Source organism: Planococcus citri, chromosome 4 (genome assembly GCF_950023065.1).
Source record: "Planococcus citri chromosome 4, ihPlaCitr1.1, whole genome shotgun sequence".
NCBI classification, from domain to species: Eukaryota; Metazoa; Arthropoda; class Insecta; order Hemiptera; family Pseudococcidae; genus Planococcus; species Planococcus citri.
In genome coordinates this window covers 25,112,098-25,135,406 of record NC_088680.1, presented here as the reverse complement: position 1 = coordinate 25,135,406, position 23,309 = coordinate 25,112,098, and the positions used below count along the sequence as shown (strand labels likewise).

At 34.0% G+C, this 23,309-nt stretch overlaps 1 protein-coding gene across 2 annotated transcripts; it reads left to right on the top strand.

Moving 5' to 3' along the window:
* The first annotated feature begins 670 nt into the window (after positions 1-670).
* LOC135846064 (fatty acid synthase-like) lies at positions 671-21,563 on the top strand. 2 transcript variants are annotated; one of them, XM_065365046.1, is made up of 38 exons: positions 671-932; positions 5,666-5,803; positions 5,879-6,016; positions 6,103-6,276; positions 6,652-6,846; positions 7,258-7,496; positions 7,958-8,188; positions 8,281-8,478; positions 8,568-8,699; positions 8,780-9,010; positions 9,093-9,282; positions 9,360-9,589; positions 13,540-13,844; positions 14,020-14,278; positions 14,353-14,461; positions 14,532-14,792; positions 14,871-15,050; positions 15,122-15,273; positions 15,362-15,529; positions 15,728-15,868; positions 15,965-16,117; positions 16,183-16,385; positions 16,473-16,712; positions 16,786-16,912; positions 17,022-17,195; positions 17,283-17,462; positions 18,104-18,302; positions 18,391-18,577; positions 18,644-18,789; positions 18,863-19,110; positions 19,192-19,516; positions 19,595-19,741; positions 19,818-20,021; positions 20,103-20,252; positions 20,375-20,493; positions 20,631-20,897; positions 20,979-21,233; positions 21,345-21,563. In XM_065365046.1, exons 1-38 carry the CDS (start codon positions 809-811, stop codon positions 21,459-21,461), a joined length of 7,236 nt encoding a protein of 2,411 aa, XP_065221118.1. In that variant the 5' UTR covers positions 671-808; the 3' UTR covers positions 21,462-21,563. The 2 variants fall into 2 exon arrangements, with proteins under 2 accessions (XP_065221118.1, XP_065221117.1); XM_065365045.1 differs by having other exon boundaries at positions 5,663-5,803.
* The last annotated feature ends 1,746 nt before the right edge of the window (positions 21,564-23,309 follow it).

Here is a 23,309-nt window from a genome sequence, read left to right as displayed (position 1 = left end):
TTCGTTAAATTCTACGAAAATGTAGTAGGAAATAAGTAATTATGAATTCGATGAAATATCTTGAAATTCGATACCATGACCGGCAAAATTTTCATTTCTTTACTTACATACGATTTTGTAAAACCATCTCACTGTTTTTCAACGATTATTTTCCAGAAAATCTGAAAAAAATCAAGTGACCCAAGTGAAGCGAGGGCAAAAGAAAAATCATGATTAGAAAAAGTTTTTTCTGAATTTTCTTGAACCATTATGCTAAAAAATATTACTGCACAAGTGCACAGTGATTTTCATTATATTTTTTCCGCGAACTCTTCCACTGTTTCTTAAATTATTGACGCATGTTCCTTTCGAATTTGTTTGTAAACATGTCATATTATGAGAAAATATGAGTCGTTTACATGCAAAAATAAAATATTGATAACATAAATGAATTTTTCATTTCAAAATATGCAGATTTACGGAATAATTTACCATTTTTTTTGTAAAATATCCACTTGAAAAATGGCAAACTGAAATTACTGTTCAAATGCGACATTGACAAACGTGAAAAATTTTCATACCTGTCTCATAAAATGCATTTGAATAATTAAGAATAATCTATAATAAAAACAGATACATTTCGGCAAGTGAACTCCACAATTATCACTAATTTATGGTCATTTTTCTCGGTATTCAATGAACCGACATAAATATTATGTATGTACATTAGAAACCCAGACTGAAGTAGATTTGAATTTGACGCGAATTAAAACGTTGTACGAAGGTATAATAACAACAACGAAATCCCAAAAAGTGAAGCATAGTAAAAATGAGCGAATCGAGACATTCAGACGACGTCGCCAATTCGAGAATTTCCATAGGATTTTCAAGAGACAGAACCATGACAGAATGCGATAATAGTTTATCAGAAAGTGACCAAAAAGCATCATCAAGTAAGCATTATTTAATAGGATTATAATTTGAAAGAGTGATGAAAAATTTTATAAAACGAGGGGAGAAATACACATGATATTGTCATTCGCGTAATAATTTTAAAACTCTGAAGAAATGGTTTGAACAAAAATTTTGAACATTTGAACACGTCTTTTGACACTAACTTTTTTATTTTTGGAAATGTTCAAGAAATTTCTGGTATCGTAAAGAACCTTTATCATAACACCAACTTCTACTAGAAATTACGCTTTAAATTTTAAATTGAGGAAAATTTTGATGATTCAAAATTTCATTCACGAATAACACCAGAAATGATTCTTTAGCAACCGATTTTGGCGTGTAATCGATCAAGTGGGTCATTCACAAGCTCCAATCGTATTTATACCTATCTAGTATCTACGTGCTCGAGTTCATCTGGGTAATTTTCATGGCATTTTTTTCCCGCATCGTTGGGTAAAATTTTGTGTAAAAGGGTAATTCTCAAAAAGTGGTAAAGGATATTCCCGGTTAAGATAGGTGAAATGGCCCTGTTCCCAGATTTGGAAAATCATGATGGATTATTGTTGGGTACCTCCAATAAAAATTTTCGAGCGGAATTTCCGCCCCCGAACCCACCCCCCTTGGTCAGTATAGCCAAAAAACGCGTTTTTTGCGAGAAAAATTCTGTATCCATGAGTAGTGTGGAGAAAATTTTGGTACCAGACGGAAAGTGTAGGGGAACAGTGGGCCTTTCAACATGATTTTTTTCAAAAATTTTTATCACAGTGATGGGGGTAAAATTGACAAAAGAAAACTTTGAACCGCCACAGCTCCGAATTGAAGGGTTGGGCACTAAAACTGTTTTCGCCAAAATGTGTCTTTTTACAAGTACTTTCTTCCTACCAATCCATAAAATTGAAATTTTGTCTGCAAAAAGCTCATATTTGCAAAAAAAAACCTAAAAAATATGCGTTTTCGCGTTTTTTTGTCAAATTATGTGAAATATGCGAAAAATGTATAGAACACAAAATGTTGAGCGTCAAATTTTACACTAGATAACGTGTTCAAAAGGTTGTCAAAACGCTCATCGACTGAGCTAAGCGCGCAAACACACCGTATCCTTGCAGCAAAATCATAAAATGAAGTAAAATTATAAAAAAATCCTAACATTTGTTGAAATTTTCAAAAAAAGCACTGTTCTTAGTCGTAATTGTTGAAAAATACATTTGATTTTTTTCTGACGTTATCAAAAAAGTACTTATATTTTTTGTAAAAATGAACAGAAAACGTCTGTTGTAGGCCAAAATTTTATAAATTCCTATTTTAATCCAAAATTATCAAAAAATCTTGACTTTTTGTGAAAATTGTTAAAAACAGCACCTGTTTCTTGGCAAAATGTTCCAAAAATCTTATCACCAAAATAATTGTCGAAAAAGTCTCATTCTCACCAAAATTGTACAGAAGTTTCTTTTAAAAAAAAAATTATTGAAAAATCCCAACTTCAGTCAAAATTAATTTTTTTTGTACCTTAGTTACCAAAAAAAAAACTGCTTTTTGCCGAAATAAATAAAATTAGATATCGTAAAAAAAAACTTCTGCTTTTAGCAAAAATTTTCAAAACTTCTGCTTTTTAATTGTCAAAATTGTTTTCAAGTTCTACTTTTTTGACAAAATATTGCGGGCAAAGGACTTTTTTTGACAAGTTATCCAAAAAATTCTGATTTATGCAGAAATGGTCAGTAAAATCTTGTTATCAGCAGAAATAGTCCGATTGTACAGCTTTTAAAAAAATTGTCAAAAAGAAAAAGTCCTATTAACGTTTGTCTAAATTTGTGTAAAAAGTACTGCTTTTTCCATTTTTAAAATTTTATATTTTTCATCTTGTTTTCCTTTCCTATTCATTTTTTCTAGTTCTCTTAATGATACCTATGTTTATCACATCTATAGGTAAAATACACAACGTATACCTACTTTTTTTAAAATTATTCAGTATGGGTAAAAGACCTTCAAAAATGCTAAAAAATTGATTTTTTTCCCCTCTCATTGTCAAGCCAAATTTGGATTAGGTTGGTCAATTTTTTTATGGTTTGTAATTTCCATCAAGGCTTAATTTATACTACTCTCGTGTATAAAAATAAGTCCTTCAGAGAGGCGAACAGAGAGGAGGGAAACTCCGATATTTTTGTTATTTTTGGAATCACTTTTTTTCATTCACTTTCAGAAGACGTTAACCTGATTTTTCTATAATCGTGTAAATCACCTCTTGATTTTGGGGTGGTACCTTTTGAATTTTAAAAAGGTTTTGTTAACATTTTTGAAAATTAAAGTTGAAATTGAGATTTGTATTTTCTGAAATTACTGATTTTGAGTTGGACTTCTGAACAATTTTTGGGTAATTTGTCCATTCTTGGTAACTTTCTAAGTTAGGCTTGCAATATTTTCATTTTGAAGGATTTTGTTTCACCAGGCATTGTGGAAATGTGTTTAAATTGAAAAGAATGTGAGAATTGTAACTGAATTGCTCTGACCTCAATTTGAATTTTTTTGGTATTTTTTTATTCACAGAGCTCATGATTACAATCCTTGCTAACTTCAGTAGATGAACGTTTTGACAACCTTTTGAACACGTTATCTAGTGTAAAATTTGACGCGCTCAACATTTCGTGTTCTATACATTTTTCGCATATTTCACATAATTTGACAAAAAAACGCGAAAACGCATATTTTTTAGGGTTTTTTGCAAATATGAGCTTTTTGCAGACAAAGTTTCAATTTTATGGATTGGTAGGAAGAAAGTACTTGTAAAAACACACATTTTGGCGAAAACAGTTTTAGTGTCCAACCCTTCAATTCGGAGCTGTGGCGGTTCAAAGTTTTCTTTTGTCAATTTTACCCCCACCACTGTGATAAAAATTTTTGAAAAAAATCATGTTGAAAGGCCCACTGTTCCCCTACACTTTCCGTGTGGTACCAAAATTTTCTCCACACTACTCATGGATACAGAATTTTTCTCGCAAAAAACGCGTTTTTTGGCTATACTGACCAAGGGGGGTGGGTTCGGGGGGCGGAAATTCCGCTCGAAAATTTTTGTTGGAGGTACCCAACAATAATCCATCATGATTTTTCAAATCTGGGAACAGGGCCATTTCACCAATCTTAACGGGGAATACCCTTTTGTGTCCACAGCAAATTTCTCAATGGTTTTAGCATGATTTTTTTTTTTTTTGGTCCATACAAGCATCACCTCCCTCACATTTTACACTTGATATTGGGCTGTTCAGCCCCCCTTTCATTGGTGTACATTCGAATTTATACCCCAAATGTCCTTCGACTTGCCTTTCTCACACCGTCACACCATGTTTTTGAAAATGAATGTTATAAAGTGTTATGAAATCCTTTTTTTTGGGGGGGAAAACTGACACATTCTCATCATCATAGAACACTGAGGTATATTATTGTGCAAATTGCAATCTCAATAAGTCCATAGGAAGCTCACATTTCACATTTGAAAACTGTCTCACAGTTATTGCGCCAATTTTAGAGCAATTTTTAATCATTTTTGCTGACTTCCCAATCCAACATTTTTCTCTGGTGAGTGGCTGCACTGGTTCACTGTTCTCATAGAAATGTTATCCCGCAGCCCGCACAGTTTTTTAAAAAAAATTACATAACAGCTTGTTCTGATCGTATTAATCTGTAAAGTTTTGATGTGTGGAAAAAAATGTGTCCTTCGGCTTGCGTTTTCATTTACCCTGATGAACCCGCCAAAAACAATAATTGAGAAAGGGTAGTTATTCTACATGATAAGTACACACGTGTTAAAAATCAAATAATGTCCAGTAAGTAAGGCTAGAAACGAAAAAACGTTGAGATTGTTCTTCGGCTTGTCCATGCGCTCATTTGTCCTTCGACTTGGCAAAATTTCAGACAGCTGTAGTTTTATCGCGCTAGTCGAGATATTACACGATAATACAAGCAAAATTTGACATTTTCTCCCTCCCCACGCCTCACCTCTAACCCTACCAAAAAAATAAGTACAGATTCGAACTCTGCGGCCTCGAAAACATATCGATCTGTATTACACGATAATATAAACAAAATTTGACATTTCCCCCTCTCCACGCCTCACCCCCCTCTACAAAAAAAATAACTCCAGATTCGAATTCTACGACCTCGAAAATACATATATTAATCGACATATTACACAATTACACACCTGTGAGGGTCGAATCCTGATTATCGCCGTTTTAAGGGGGGTCAGGACCCACAGTGGGGGGATTGAATTGAGGCCAACACTAGAAAAGGGATCTGGGACACCTATACAAATAATTCCCACTTGAAATTTTTCAAAAAAATGATTTTTGTTTTTCAAAATTGTGCATATCAAAATTATTGACCTCTTTTTTGAGAATTACCCAAAAGTCAATTTTAATATTCTGCTACAGGTTCCAGAATCACTTAAAATGATTTGAAACCGTTTACAATGAATTTGACAGGTCAAAAATATATTTCAGCGTTCTGTGCCGAATTGGCGACTTTTTAAAAACATTTTTGGCCCAAATTTAATTTTCAAAAAAATTCTGTGAAAATCGAAATTTTCACTGAGGCATCTGAAAGTGTGGCTGGTGAGGTACTTTTATATGCTCTACCGATTTAGCTTTGCCCTGACCTAAATCAACTCTTAGCGCTCTAATCAATGGCCAACATGGACGTACGTACTACGTATATATACCTATCTAATTTAAAATAGTAGATGCGGATAATCCGGACGATGTGGTTATTTCTGGAATTTCGGGTACGTTTCCAAAAAGTGAAAACGTCGAAGAATTCAAGAGAAATTTACTAGCAGGAAATGATATGATTTCAGCAGTAACGAGGTTCACTACAAAAGGTAAGCTGATTTGCTTAGAAATAGTCGTATCTACTTAATAATGGATAAATTCACGAATACAAAAACGTATTTCAGAATCAATCGCTGGAATAATCGACGATGTCAATCGATTCGATTATTCTTTTTTTCGGATGTCGAGTAGTCAAGCCCAAAACATGACTATTTCTTCAAAAATGATACTGGAGAAAAGTTTCGAGGCTATTTTAGACGCAGGTATGCCAAAATTATAAACAGTTTGATATTGTAAATGGAAAAAAAATACTTACATTAAAATTTAAAATATGTATATTCACACAAAGGCTACAATCCTGCAGAAATAAAGGGTAAAAATATCGCAGTTATCACTGCCATATGGGATTTAAACGACGAAGGAGATCCGGCAATGGAAAAAAATCCGGATGCTTACAACGAAGTGTTCGGCGGAATGGAATTTATGCTCAGTAACAGGATTTCCAATGTTTTGGATATTCATGGTAATGTGTGATAGTCGTCTTGAATTCAGCTCAAACTGGTAAATTGACGGTGAAATGCCCTTTGACATTAAATTCACAAATTGATCTCGAATTACGGCGATATTTGGGTAGACAAGTACTTGATAAAAAATTTAGACCAAATTCACGTTCTTCTCTTTATCTTAGAATTATTGTCAAAAATTTCAATAGCATGCATCATAGCGAAATTTGAAGAAAAAACATTGATTTTCAAAAAAAAGGATCAACATTTTTTCACAATAACCTTGAGACTGACATTTTCCGAAAATAACTCACCACTCAAAAATTTGGTCCGCTTCTTTCGACACTTTTTTCGCTATTTACTTTAATTTACGTAGGTATAAATATGCTCATCAGGTCCTAGCTATTGCGTCAACACAGCTTGCTCATCATCTTTATATGCCATTGACGCGGCCATCAAAGCAATTCAAAGAGGACAATGTGAAGGGGCGATTGTATGTGCATCAAATTTTTGTCTTAAACTAGGAGATAATCCAGTACTTACTCCGTATCTCAGTACCTCGGGGAAAAGTTCGCCGTTTGATTCTAATGGTAGGTATTTCAAAAAAAGATTCCTACGTATGCATTCAGTACTGAATGGTTAAAATAAAAACGAGGATATTAGCTCAACGTCGAGCTTGACTCTGTACTCCAGAGCAAAAATGATGGAAGTCCATTTTTTTTAGATTTTCTGATTTTCACAGCATTATAGAAAGAGGTTTTCAAGAGCTTTCCATAATGATGTAAAAATCATAAAATCCAAAAAAAATGCACTTTTATCCTTTTCGCTCTCGAGTACAGAATTTTATAAACAATATTATACAAATGACTCATGATCGCCACTTGCCAAACATTAACAATCGGTGTCATAAACAGACAAAAAAAAAACTCCGGAATTCGGTGGACTATCAGTACTTAAATATGACACCAAAATTGTAACTTGAATCATTATAATTTTTCAAGCCGACGGTTACGTTCGAGCCGAAACAGTAGCTGCAGTCTTTCTGCAAAAAAGAAATCACGCTCGAAGAGTTTATGCGAATGCCATTCACTCAGCTACCAACTGCGATGGATTCAAAGAGGGTGGAATGGCCTCACCCTCCGTCAAACAACAAATAAAATTATATGAACAATGTTACAAAGAGATGAACCTGGATCCAAGAAAAATTTCCTATATTGAGGCTCATGGTACAGGAACACAGGTAAATATCTCTACGTAACACCTAATATACTGCAATTTTTTGCAAAATGCTGTAGCTCTCCTTTATTTTTTAAATACAATGCCTCAAAGCCCTTCCAGTTGCTTGAAAAAATATTAACATACATGTACATGTACATATAAGGTGAAATGTCTTCTATCACTAAGTGATTTGTGGGTGGTACATCTCCTCCACTCTGCTAGCAATCTGGAGAGAAACGAAAGACAGCAGGATCCTCTTTTTTTTTAGAATTGGCAGCTCCCTTGCTCAAAGAGGGAATTTTTGAATAATTTGTAATTTTTTCACCGTTTAATTTTCGTTGCAGTCATTTTTCGAAATCGTTATTCGCCATCGAATAAAATTTTATATGTATTCCACCACTATATGTAACTTACTTATACCACATTTTTTTCAAAGGATCGAAAATTTTAAATTTACCGCAAATTTTGCAATTTTTTCCACAGGCAGGAGACATTGCCGAGGGAACGTCCATCAATGAGTTTTTTTGTACCGAGCGTGAATCCCCACTGAAAATAGGAACAGTAAAATCGAACATGGGCCATTCCGAAGCGGCAGCCGCAGTATGCGGTTTAATTAAAATGATCATTGCTTTTGAATCGGGGATTATTCCTGTAAATTTAAGATATAACACACCGAATCCAAAAATCAAAGGTTTAATCGACGGACATCTCGAGGTAATCTGATGAGAAAATTTTTAAGACTGGTATTAGTAACTGAGTAAGTATTTGAATTTTTAAAAATTTCATTCCATCATTTATGTCACCAGATTGCTTCAAAACCTATCCCTTTGGAAGGCGAATATTTCGCAATAAATGCTTTCGGAATTGGAGGATCTAATGGTCACATGGTTATATCACCCAATAAAAAAATCAAAAATAAGAAACACGAGTTGAATGAGAAAATACCATTTCTGGTAACTGCTTCAGGTAGAACCGAGGAAGCAGTGAATTGCATTTTGAATAACGTAAGACACGAATAATATAACTCATTCATTCAAAAGTCCACATTAGAACTTTACATACACAGCTTTGATACCAAAAATCATGTGTTCAGGCAGAAAAAAATAGCAACGATCCTGAATACATTCGGTTGTTACACGAAGTTTTCAAATACCAAATCGGTGGTCATCAATACAGAGGTTATACCATCATACAAAAAAATAAACCACAGAAGAATTCCACCAAAGTACGACATACTCAAGCCAGGAATCCAGTGCAATCCACATGAATGAAGCGTCTAACCTTCCAATTTGGGAATATTTTCAGTTCTTTGCAGGTGAAAATCGACCAATATGGTTCATTTTTGCTGGTTTGGGATCACAATGGACCGGAATGGGGAAGTCATTAATGGAAATTCCTATTTTGGCCGAATCTATTCGAAAAAGTCACCAATTTTTGAAACCAAAAGGACTCGACTTGATAAAAATCATCACGGATGACGATCCAAAAACATTTGATAACATTTTAAATTCATTTGTGGGAATAGCAGCCATTCAGGTGATGAAACTTCCAACTGTATTTGTGATTTTATTGTACATGCGGGGAAAATTCTATAATGGAACATGATGCCATTCAACAGATTGCTTTGGTAGATTTGTTAACAAAGCTGAATGTACAACCAGATGGAATTGTGGGTCATTCTCTCGGGGAACTGGGATGTGCGTATGCTGATGGATGCTTTACATCTGAACAAATGCTGTTGGTAGCGTATTATCGTGGTTTAGTTTCAATAGAGACACCTTTCATACATGGTACAATGGTAGCTGTGGGTAAGGACTTGAATTTTGATACAAACACACCAGTAAAATCAATTTGATTCTCTCAATTTCGAAATAAATGCAATTAGGTCAAAGTTACGATGTCATGAAAGATATTGTTCCTCCGGAGATTGAAATAGCATGTCACAATAGTCCAACCAACTGTACCTTATCAGGTCCAACCGAAATCATGCGAGAGTTTATCAAAGATTTAAATGAAAAGAACATATTTAATCGTGCGGTAAAAACCTCGAATATCGCGTACCATAGTCGTTACATAGCCTCCGCCGAGTCAAAGTTTTTATCCTACACGAAAGAGGTAAGCAAATTAATCTATGTATATGTCACAAAAGAGATGTCTCACACTGAAAGAAATGATTTTCGAAACGCTTTATTCAGTCCCGAAATTGATGCAATGGTTACTGCACAGTACAGTAATTTTCAAATTACCTCATTTTGATGTAATGATTACATAGGTTAAATCAGAGAATGCATCAAGTGATGGAATGCGTACATCGCCAGGATGGATTTATTGCATCACTTTTCAAAATTCATTCCTACGTTCTCATTACATTTCTTTGGGGACTCAGTCCAGCAGACATGGTATTCAGAACACCATTTGGTGGGTAATAAGTACATTGTATAGTAAGCAATGATTACATTCCTTAAACATGGCTGAGAACCATGTAGTGATTTACTGAATACAGTAAACGATGTACTGAGTACATCGCCCTACTGCAATGAAATCATTTTTTTCAAACAGTGAAAAACCTATAAATACTTCGAGGGCCTGAATCAAATGTTCTACTCGCGGCCATGTCGTTAAGTGTAGGTAGTTAGGAACGAAGGGTCCCAGGTTCGAATCCCGGTTAGGTCGGAAAATTTTCGTACACTGAAAGAAATAAACAGTAATAGTTACATTGAAACGATGCACTCAGTGCATTAAAACGCGGTAATTTTGGTATAGGAATGAAACGCATTAATCAGTACATATTTAGAGAAGTAACTATTACATGGGAAGTGCGATAACCATTCCATCGCTTTTATTCAACAATATTTAAAAAGTGGGGATTGGTACTATGAATTTCACGTTTCTCCGCACATCCAAATAATTCTCACAGCAACGAATTTTTCAAGAACTTATTTCCCTACGAAAATTTTCCGACCTAACCGGGATTCGAACCTGGGACCCTTCGTTCCTAACTACCTACACTTAACGACATGGCCGCGAGTAGAACATTTAATTCAGGCCCTCGAAGTATTTATAGGTTTTTCACTGTTTGAAAAAAATGATTTCATTGCAGTAGGGCGATGTACTCAGTACATCGTTTACTGTATTCAGTAAATCACTACATGGTTCTCAGCCATGTTTAAGGAATGTAATCATTGCTTACTATACAATGTACTTATTACCCACCAAATGGTGTTCTGAATACCATGTCTGCTGGACTGAGTCCCCAAAGAAATGTAATGAGAACGTAGGAATGAATTTTGAAAAGTGATGCAATAAATCCATCCTGGCGATGTACTCATTCCATCACTTGATGCATTCTCTGATTTAACCTATGTAATCATTACATCAAAATGAGGTAATTTGAAAATTACTGTACTGTGCAGTAACCATTGCATCAATTTCGGGACTGAATAAAGCGTTTCGAAAATCATTTCTTTCAGTGTAGGGAAATAAGTTCTTGAAAAATTCGTTGCTGTGAGAATTATTTGGATGTGCGGAGAAACGTGAAATTCATAGTACCAATCCCCACTTTTTAAATATTGTTGAATAAAAGCGATGGAATGGTTATCGCACTTCCCATGTAATAGTTACTTCTCTAAATATGTACTGATTAATGCGTTTCATTCCTATACCAAAATTACCGCGTTTTAATGCACTGAGTGCATCGTTTCAATGTAACTATTACTGTTTATTTCTTTCAGTGCAGTTGGCAAGAAAAATTTGAATCAGGCAAAGCTGAATCGAATGTGAAGGTCCTAGGTACCTATAATAAAAATACATCTTCACGCAAAATTTCAAGTAGATACCTTTACCTACTCAAAGTGAATTTTACAATTTGATGTGAATTTTGGAAAACAAAAGACGTGTAATATGTGAAGAAATCAAAACTTCGTCAAAATTAACCGAGAAAACTGATTTGCGACCTCATAAAATCAATTCGCAGTATTCAACTAAATGGTGTTAATTCGTAAAAATTGGACTAATTTTGCAACATTTTGGAAAAAGGGAAACTTTTTGGCAATTTTTGAAAATAATGCGAGAATTTTTGCAATGTTTAAAAAACAAAAAAAAAAACAATTTTCAGCAAAAAACGAGATCTTTTGGGAATTATTTGTAAAAAAAATTATACCTCTACCCACTTTTTTTTGTTTTAGAAATTTCTGGCAAAAAAAAAGCTAACACGTACCTCATTAGTGACGAAAAAGCGAGACAGTTTTGAATAAAAAGTGAAATATTTTGAAATTCCTTGCAATGAGCGACAATCATTGAGTATGTAATGTACTGTACATTAACTTCGCGATTATTTTCTTAAAAAAAACGAAACATATTTCCGCAGTTCCCTTCAAAAAAAGGCATCAACCATTTTACGGAAAGAATGAGACTTTCTGGAATTTCCAGCAGCAAGAAAGTTAACAATATTCAGCCATTTCGCTAAAAAGCAATACATTTTTGACAAAAAGTAAGACATCAACAATAAGGTTAGGCTTTTTGGCCACTCCCAGAAAAAATCTAAGTACATATTTCGACAAAAAAAAATTAGGACTTTTAGAAAGAAAGTGACAAGACCTTGACAATGTTATCTACACAGAGACAAATGTATCGCACTATTATAAATCATGAGATTTTTTATGGACTCTGAAAATATGTACATAATTATGAGATTATGACGATTTTCACTATAAATTTAACAATTCTTTCTATAAATTAAAGTAACTTTTGTAATATACTTTGAGAGAAATTACTACATTTTACAAAAAAAAATAAAAAATTACAATAATTTACTTATAGTAAAAATTGTGAAATTTTCAAAGTCCATCCAAAATCTCATGATTTATACTTACAAGGGAACCCTCCCACATGATAATCTCCGATTTGAATGAAACTTGGACAGGTGGAAAGAGGACCTCAAAAAACCCCCATCCCTAAATTTTCAGCTGCTGAAGTTGATTTTTCTATTTTTGGCGAGCATGTGAAGTTTTGTGTATTTTTTATACTTTTTCTCATGTTACTCGTATGTGTCAAAAAATTCGATTTCTGATGATAATTCCAGATTTGACCGACGGTAGTACTTATCGATTAGGTATCAAGCAGAGACCCTTTGGCCAAAATTTCAGCTGCTGAAGTTCATGAGGTGGGGAGAAACGGCCATTTTTTGAATTCATTCATAACATGGGAAAAACAGTAAAAAATCTTGTTTCCTGAACGGATGGCCGGATCCGGCCAATGATGGCATGAGTCGATTTGGTATTCGGCAGAGACTGTTTGACCAAAATTTGAGCCCTTGAAGTTCATTAGAAGAGCTTAATTGACTAATTTTTCAAATTTTTCAATGGCATTTAAAAACCAGCAATTGGGCAAAAAATTCGATTTCTGATGATAATTCCAGATCCGGCCGGCGGTAGTATTAGTCAATTAGGTATCAAGCATAGACCCTTTGACCAAAATTTCAGCTGCTGAAGTTCATGCGGTGGGGAGAAACGGTCATTTTTCGAATTTACAGAACAACTTTACCTGTGTACACAAAACTTCAAACGCTCGTCAAAAATCGAAAAATCAACTTCAGCAGCTGAAAATTGGGGGATGGGGGTTTTTTGAGGTCCTCTTTCCACCAGTCCAAGTTTCATTCAAATCGGAGATTATCATGTGGGAGGGTTCCCTTGTTAGTACAAATTCCAATAAAAATTTCTCTTCGTGTATAGCAAGAAGTAGGACGTTACGACAATATTGAAAAAAAATACGTTTCGGCAATTTTGGTCAAAAAAGCGAGAATTCCAGACCTTTTTTTTAAAAAAAAAGTCGAGAATTTCGGACAACTTTTGCCAAAAAAATGCACTTTGATACCTGAAATTCATCACTAGTGCATGATGCACATAATATTATGTATTTTTACACGCTCTTTCGATTTAGCTTTGTACGGTTCAAAAAATTTTCTGTCGGATGAGATACCTTACTTCCGTTTTAATCGAAAGATTGACGATCTCTTGAGGAGATCTCAAAATGAAAATCACTAAAATTAATTAACTTATAATATTTAGGTGATTCCGGAACCAAAACTACGTTCCAAGAAATGGATTTGTACATCTGTCCCTGAACACAAATGGGATAACGAAGAAGTTAAATATTCTTCTGCTCAGTACCACACAAATAACCTACTTAATCCAGTATATTTTGAAGAAAGTCATCGATACATTCCTGCTAATTCAATAACCATCGAAATAGCACCTCATGGTCTCCTGAATGCAATTTTGAAACACTCTTTACCAAACACCGTGGATAACATACCGCTATTGATGCGGAATAATGAGAATAATGTTGAATACTTGTTGAATGCCTTGGGAAGGTGAGTTAGGTTTCATACTTGAAAGCGTACAATCCAACAGTATGTATAGGTAATACGAGTACTTTTAAATTTGATTACCACTATTATTTTACCCCGAAGGTCCAACATAAGTTTACCATTGTGTCAAAATTAAACAACTCATCAAAGTAACCACTGTTCTGCAATAAAATTACAGAATTTACGAAGCAGGTTGTGAGATCGAACTTAGCCCATTATATCCGCCAATTGAATTCCCAGTTAGCAGATCAACTCCAATGATATCTCCATCGATCAAATGGAATCACGATCAGGAAGAATATGTTGATGAAATGAATACGGGATTTTCTCATACCAGCGAACGAACATTCGTATTCCACCCGAAAAGTAAAGAACACGAATACATCCAAGACCACATTATTGATGGTAGAAATATATACCCTGGTTTCGGATACTTGGTCAGTACTCAGAATATTTTGAATTTGATCCTGCGAGCATTTGTAGACTGTTCAGGTGTTGTTTTTTTTTTCAGTGGTTAGTTGTCGAAGCAATTGCATCGTTGAGGAAGAAACGAATTTCTGAACTTTCTATTGTATTTGAAAATGTTCGTTACGAAACAGCGATGATCATTCCCCAAAAAGGTGAAACACATTCAAATTCAAATTTTAAAAAAGGTAGCAGTACTATTTTCATCATGTAAAATGTTTCCAGGCGGTTTGAATTTTCGCATCTTGATTCACGATCTTAGAAATCATTTCGAAGTAAAATGCAATGCTGCCGTAGTAGTAACAGGAAAGGTAAGAGTGGTTGAAGATGTTCGCCAAGAGGTATTCGATGTGATACCATTCAAAGACGAAATTTCGAATTCTGATATTCTACCTTTGAGCAACGATGACTTCTATAAAGAGCTCAGATTACGAGGATACGATTATAAAGGATTATTCAGAGGTGTTCAATATGCAAATTGCACCGGTAAGCCTTGAATATAACCAGATCTCATCGAGATTAAAGCACTGATGCCCTCTTTTTGATCTTTTTTTCATTTCAAAGGTACCTATGGAGAAGTATCTTGGAATGACAATTTTGTAACATATATGGATACAGTGGCCCAACTCACCCTTTTACAAACAGATTGCCGAAATCCGATGGTCCCTACTTCTGTAGGCAAACTTGTCATTGACTTCAAAAAACATTATGAAATTCTGGAATCATTGGATGAGAAAAATTGCAGTTAGTTGCTTTGTATCACTTGAATAATTTTTTGTGCTTTAGTCTTACGGGAATGCTTTCCTTTTTTGTAGGAATTCCAGTCAATTTTTATCCATATTATGGACTAATGTGTACCGGAGGTGTTCAAATGAGCGGCTGGAAAAGCATCGAAATTAACCGTCAGAAAATTCGTACTAATCCAGTACTGGAGAAATATCAATTTGTGCCTCACATAAGTGATGAAGTATGTATCTCTTTCCAAAAAAAAAAAAAAAAAATCGTGAGACTTGAGAATAAAGGGAATTTACTGAGAACGAAATGGATATTTGCAGAAAATGAATTTAAAATCAGCCATCAGAGTTTGTGTTCAAATGGCGTTGAAAAACACTCAATCAATAAAAGCAACAACTTACCAAATACTTGATGAAGATTGTAATCCCGAGGTAACTTCGATTTCTGCAGCAATCGTGGACGTTTTGAATGATTTGCAATCTGTTGAGGTACGTGACTTCGAATGCTGCTTCATGATCATAAAATTATCGCTTGAGAAAATTGCCTTGAGCATGCCAACCTGATAATCATAGAAATAGAAAACGTTTTAAAAATACACATCCTAAAAAAAATCTCGAATCAATTTTTTTCACGAATTATTTGTGAGATTTTCAAATTTAAATCAAGACAGACTATTGAACTTCCAGGCGAACGTCAACATTTTGAGTAATTCAGAAAAATTAAAGGGAATTGAAGAATTAAAGGAAATCACGATATCAAATGAAGAGCTGCCGATGAACAAAACCGCCATACTGATTATTCTAGAAAATATTCAAAATAAAACAGAGGTAAATTAAATTAGCGTCGTTCCAAAGTATTTTTAAAAATTATCTGAATGTGTACACATGAAGACCACTACAATATTCATCTAAAAATATTTTCAGCAATTGAAATCAATATTGGATACGTTGAGAGACGATGGTTTTATCATCACCAAGGAATCAATCGATGAAAGCATACCATTTAAAAATTTGGGATTTTGTATTAGCTTCAGCCGAATTATAAATGATTTTGAAAAAATCATCTTGCTCAAAAAAGTACGTTTTTTATGATCAAGGACGAATGCAGCATTGAAAAATGATAATTTTTTTCTTTTTGGCAGACAGTAAAATATGAACAAATAAAACAAGCAATCCAATTAAAAAACACGTCGTATTATTGGGTATCTGAAATCCAAAACGCTTTATCAGCTCTTGACCTCGAAAAGAATGAAAAATTGGTTGTATATGCCGAAAAAGAGCGAACTAATGGTATATTAGGATTTTTCAACTGTTTAATGAAAGAAGAAAAAGAAGCCAACGCCAGGTAATTCATCTTCTTCGATGAAAATTCTCGAGTGAAAAAATCCACATATAATTTTAATGTTTCGCAATTACGGAAATTTAATTTCAGTTGTTTTTTCATAATGGATAACAACGCGCCTTGTTTTTCACTGGATGAGCCATTTTACAAAGATCAGCTTGATAAGAATCTACGCCATAACGTTTATAAAGATGGAAAATGGGGAAGTTATTACCATTTAACGCTAGATCTGGACAGCCATGTAGAATCCATTCATGCATTTTGCATGTTGGAAGAACATGGTAATCTATCATCATTCAAATGGGTCGAAGGCCCTCTGAATCCCTCAACGTAATAAAATTTCATTCATCGATCAAAAAATCAACTATGACTCGAAAATTAAAAATCAATGATTCAATTTTAGATACAAAAATGAGAATGGAAAATCTCTCGTTCACGTTTACTACAGTGGCCTCAATTTTAAAGATGTTTTCTTATCGGTAGAAAGAATCCCCACCAAGGATTCAGCTTTACTAAGTCGTTTAAATCAGGTGAATTTCAAATAACTAATTCAAATACAATTTCACCAAAACCTAAATTGCTATGCCCCAGTAAGACCGATCCTAATTCATTAAATAATATTTTTTTCAACAATTCAAGGATCACCCAGGAAGAGAATTTTCTGGCAAAGATGCGATTGGAAACCGCTTGATGGGAGTAGTATGTGGTAGAGGTATTTCAACATTAGTTGAAACAATACCACATCTTACCTGGAGGGTGCCAGATAGTATGACATTAGAAGAAGCAGCCAGTATTCCACTTGTATATGCCACAGTAATGATTGAACTTTTTTTTACAGGTTCTGTAATATTTAAGAATCATGCTTTCCACAAATATTTCACAAATACAAATTTTTTACAGGTTGTTTTTGCTTTCTTCTTCAAGATGAATTTGAAAAAAGGGCAGTCCATTCTCATACATTCAGGCAGTGGTGGAATTGGTCAGGCAGCCATTAATATATGCCTTCACTACAGATGTAATATCTTTACAACAGTTGGCACTTCAGAGAAAAAAGAATTCATTAGAAAAACATTCCCTCAAGTAAGTTTCGTGCCCAACTTGGACGCTACAGCGTAGCGAGGGTAAAAGCTCGCAAAGATGTGTAATTCAAGGTCTAAAGAAGGCGACAAATGAGCCCTTTTCTACAAAATTTGTTCAAAATTCCAGAAAAATAGGGGGAAATTGAAACTTTGAAAAAAACTTATTAAAAAAATTAATACTTTTGGTAAAATTGTTGAAATGCAGGACTTGACTTGAGCAGGACTAGCAGGATTCATAGGCAAATACCAAAAATTTAGTAGGACTAGTAGGACCTGTTAGACATGCTTGAGGTGTGTGGGCATGGGCACAGCCAGGGCCTGACAAAGCCCCGAAGAGCGAGTTCCGAAGGCGAGGCCTGAGGAATGAGTAAGCGCTGAATGTATTTTGTTCTATCAGTCATTTGGTTTCTAAAAAGTTGCAGGTGTTTTTCTCTTCCATACCTATGTTTGCGATCTTCATGGTACTCTTATGTGATAAAAATAAGAAACATTGACCAATAAAACTTTGGTTAGATTCCTTTACCAGGGGTTGGTCCGTGAAGCGACCAGGGGGAAGAGCCCCCAGTACATGTATAAAATTACTTCCTCTCTCTATTTTTGTTTAAAAAATAGGTAGACTGAAATACTTAATTTAATTATCAGATTCCAGATAGACAGATTGGGAATTCGAGAGATACATCGTTTGTAAAAATGATCATGGATGAAACAAAAGGTAAAGGAGTCGACGTGGTTTTGAACAGTTTGGCTGAAGATAAACTACGAGCATCATTACGCTGTGTAGCCGAAGGTGGCCATTTTTTAGAAATAGGAAGATCTGATATGGTTAAAAATAATTCATTAGGTAGTTGATCTGACTTTTTTCACGCGTTGTTTATAACATTCGAACACCAAACTGAATTCAGATTTCAATGTTTCAATATTTTAATTAGAACTGGGACATTTCTTGAATGACATCGTGTTCTACAGCGTGCAATTAGAAACTGTAACACGGAGTTATAACAATGAAACCAGTACGGGTAATATTAATCAAAAATTACAGCAAATGCTCGATGAGGGTATCATAAAACCAATCAACAGAACAATTTTTAAAACAGATGATGTAGAATCCGCTTTCAGGTACGATGTATTCAAGTTTATAAGTAACTTTTGCACCAACAATGTTTAAACTGGATCATTATGTAGGTACATGGCCTCTGGAAAGCATATTGGGAAATTGGTAATCAAAATACGAGATGAGGAGAAAGACATTTATGCTAAACCAACTACATTATGTTTGAGAGCAAATCCTCGAATCACATGTCAAGGAAATAAATCTTACATCGTGCTAGGTTCATCTAATTCCATTCGTTTCTTGTTACAATAATTAGGCATTTTCATACCCACAATAATTTTGTATTTTAGGAGGATTAGGCGGTTTTGGAATGGAGTTAGCTGACTGGTTGGTGGTACAAGGTGCTCGAAATATCGTAATAAGCTCTCGAACAGGAATAAAAAATGGCTACCAATCGTACAGAATACATTTATGGCGCGAATATGGCGCCAAGGTAGTAATATCCACAGCAAATATTTCCGAACAATGGGGTGTGAAGAGTTTACTGGAAATGGCCAACAGCTTAGGTCCAGTGGCTGGAATATTCAACCTCGCAGCGGTACTAAAATTGGTAGAATTATGTAAAACTGAATGACCTATCAAACAATATGAAACTTTCAATTTCCTTATTACGTATTAGATTCTTGAGGATAACCCTTTTTCAAAACAAACCGAGGAAAAGTTTGCAGGTGTCGCTGATCCAAAAGCCATTGCGACAAGCCATCTTGACCAACTGAGCAGAAAAATGTGTCCGCATCTGGAACACTTCGTCGTTTTTTCCAGCATAGTTAGTGGTCATGGAAATGCAAACCAATCAAACTATGGTTTCGCCAATTCTGTCGTTGAAAGAATATGTGAAACGAGGCAAGCTGATAATTTACCAGCATTGGCCATACAATGGGGAGCTATAGGAGAAGTAGGAATGGTTTCTGAAATCCTTGATCATGATTTATCCGTCGATTTTGGTAATATTATATAAATAATGGTTTTCCTTATTCGATTCATCAACTGAACTCGTTTCTTGTTATTTTGCTATCAATCAGGAGGATTAATGCAACAAAATGTCAAATCATGTCTGGAAATTTTACGCTTATTCATGAAACAACAAAATCCAGTTGTGTGCAGTAAGATTGTTGCAGACAAATGTAGTATTGATGCTGATATTATAATAACAGTAGCTAACATATTAGGTAAAATTACAAACATAAGTAATTGCAAATTAAATCAAGCTATTCAACTTTCATCTGTGTACCTTACTCTAATTAGGAATCAAGGATCTCAAAACAATAAGTCTCACGTGGACTTTACCCGAACTAGGAATGGATTCAATCACAAGAATGGAACTAAAACTAATTCTTGAATCAGAATTTAAAATTTTTTTCACCTCAGAAGACTTGTTGACAATGACTTTTTCAAAATTATATCAATTGAAAGAAAATATAGACCGAAAGTCGGATTCATCACGTACAGGTAATCATGAAACAATTTCATTGAAAAACAAAATTGGATAAAATATTTCATCACTTATTACAAATTCGTGATTTATTGAAGCTCTCAAGCCTTCGGTGCAAATACGCCCGCAAAATATTGAACAACTGTGGAATGAACCTGTTCTTCAGATACCGTTTTCCATTGAAAACATTGAGCAGCAACAACCAATCGATGGAAATGCAATGGTTTTCATATTTCCAGGAATTGATGGTAGGATTTGAGAATTTTTATATTTACAAATAGAGCTATGAATTTTAGTTATGTCTTTCCCATTTTACTGAAATTAGTATGCAAAAGCGTCTGCAAACAATGTTTTTTTTTTTCATTCGCAGGTCTAGCTTTGGCCATGGAATCAATAGCAGAAAAGTTACCACTACAAGTATTATGTTGTCAGTATCATTTTGTTAAAACAGAACATTTGATCTCAGAAACTCGTGATTATTTTTCGTCAGTAAGTAATGGATGAATACGCCCAATAAGGAGACCACTTGATACGTCTGGCTCTGATTCAGATAAAAAAAAAAAATTGGAGTTCAAATTTTGAAAAATATTATTAATTGTGTAATATCGAATGATTCATTTTTTTAGTACATTTTGGAAAAACTTGGACCTGAACAAGAGTTCAACTTGATCGCCTACAGTTTCGGTGCAGTGATAAGTTTGGAGGTAGCCGCAGAATTAGAGAAACGTGGTAGAACAGGACGCATCTGGTTAATAGACACCTCACCCGCATTTATAAAAACGGCGAATATAAAAACTTTTGGAGAGAATGTCAATTCAGCAGACGAAATACTTCAAAATACCATTTGCATGCGAACTATACAAGCAGTACTACCCAGTTTGTCCGAAAACAGTGTAAGCTTTAGAATTGTAACTCTCTCTTCGAATAGAAATTATTGTTTGTAAAATATGTATAGGTAATGAGTTTTTTTTTAGTATATGCAGCAAATAGAAACGACTCATAGTCAAGAATTGAAAAAAAATAAGAGTTCTGAGATATTGGCTTCAGTAATAAAAAGCGAAAACCTTCAGAACCTTTTACATAAAATAATTGATAACATGTACATCACGTACAAAGAACTAATAGAGTATGAACTACCGCACTTTACATTGGATTCAAAGTGTACCTTGATAAAATGCGTCGAAAATACGTTTGAAATACCTATAGATGAACAGTATGGACTATCTAAGGTCAGTACAAAAAAAGGATGAATCAGAATCAGCATCCTGTATGAGTTTCAGAACTTATATTACATGCGCAACTTATGCTAATAAGTACAATAATTTTTGCTTGGTTTGTAGAATTTCAAAAATCCGATACAAGTGTATAGAATTCGTGACGTGGATCATTTTACAATTATAATGCATCCAAACATAGCAGAAATTATAATGGAATCTGGAAATTGGAAGAAAAATTAAATGTAGGTAGCGGGACATGGGTGTTGGGTACCTCGGTATAGTTTTTTTTTCTGTATTTTTCATCATGCGAATATCCTTCAATAAATGTATGATCTACGGAAAGTATTTAATTTCATTCAAATGACGAATAATGTGATCTACTTCAACTTACTTTTAAAAAGTAGTTAAATAAAACGCCGAAAAAATATTATAAATAGTCTAATCAATAAACAATCCTGTTGATAACAACTTCATTTTGATTTCATCAGGTTTACATTTCGATAAGGTATAGGTACGATTGTTATTCAGTTTTCAACTTTCTAAAATTTTCAAATATTAACTATACACACAAAATAGTCGACAGATAGGGCGAGTATTTCATCAGACATTCGTCATCAACAGTGAAACACTGTATAGTGTATACCACTCGAGAATTCCTCAGATTAGGAAATTGCTCAAAAAAGATCTTGCATAAGTCGCTCAGATTATTAAAAATTTATTCAACATTTTTGGGATTACATCAAAGTGTGTCAACGTTTTTAAACGTGTTATAAAATCTGTTAAACTGACTTTTTAGTAATCAAACATTATAGCTAATAATTTGATGCTGAATCAGCACAATTGAGCAAACTTTGTGAAAATTACCCAAAAAAGAGATTTGAGTGAAATCATGTTAGAAAAATGCCCAAAAATATCAAACAATATTGTGCGCAGTAAATTACAAAGAGATGACAATAAAATTACCTCCCCCCCCCCCTATTGTAATTTCTCTAAAATTAAAATTTGTAGAATTAAAAAATATATATCTTCAATTTTTGAAACAAAGTATGTAAGTACTTACTTACTAGTTACTACTCTTTGAAAATTATCTAACAATATTATCAATTATCATTCATTTTAAAGTTCGTTCAGGTCGTTGAATATGCAACCAAAATTACATTTCGTTATAGTCGTTGCATATCGTTTGAATCGCAGGGGCAATACATTCACTGATCGCGATATTTTTCAAAAATCTTTCAACAGGAAAGCAGTACCAGCAGTAGTGTTCGTGACATCATTAAGGGTGTAATTATCGAATCATTTGGGTGAGTGATCGTGATTACGGTACCGTATCAAAAAATTAAAATACCCATTTTTGAACGAAGAAATACCTGAAAAGACTGCGGAATAATTGTTACATTAGAAGTAAATAGTAGGCTATTAAAAAATATTGGTTTTTTGGGCTCCTACAGAATTTTTTCAAACAAAAAGGTAAGTAACTTTAGTAACACAAGCAGTTGCAAGACGAGACCATAAAATAATAATGTAGAAAAAAAATTACAAAAAAACGAGAACAAATATTTTTTCCAAAATTTTGATAGAAAATCGAGACTACTTCGCAACTTTTTAGTAATAAAAGCAAGACTTTTTGGAAATAATTTGACATTAAAGTTGGTGTTTTGAAAGTTTTGTCAAAAAATAAATCTAATCATCGACAACATTTTGAATTTTAGCAAAAGGAAAAGTTTTTTTGGGAAATCTTTAGCAAAAAAGCGAGACTTTAAAGCTAAGTAGGAACACATTTTTGAGATTTTGGAATTTTTTTAAAAAAATTTTTTGCAAAAAAGCGACAATTTTCAGTAGGTAATTTTTGATAAAAAAAGTGAAACTTTTTGGTAATTTTTAACAAATAAAGTGAAACTTTCTGACAATTTAGGATCAAAAAGCGAGATTTTTGTGTAATTTTTGGTGGAAAAAGTGAAACGTTTGCAGTTTTTGCAAAGAAGCTACAACTTTTAGCAATTTTTGGACAGAAACGACTCTTTTTGGCATTTTCGACAGAAGCCTAGACTTTTTCCTACTTACTTCTGGCTGAAAGCGAGAACGAGA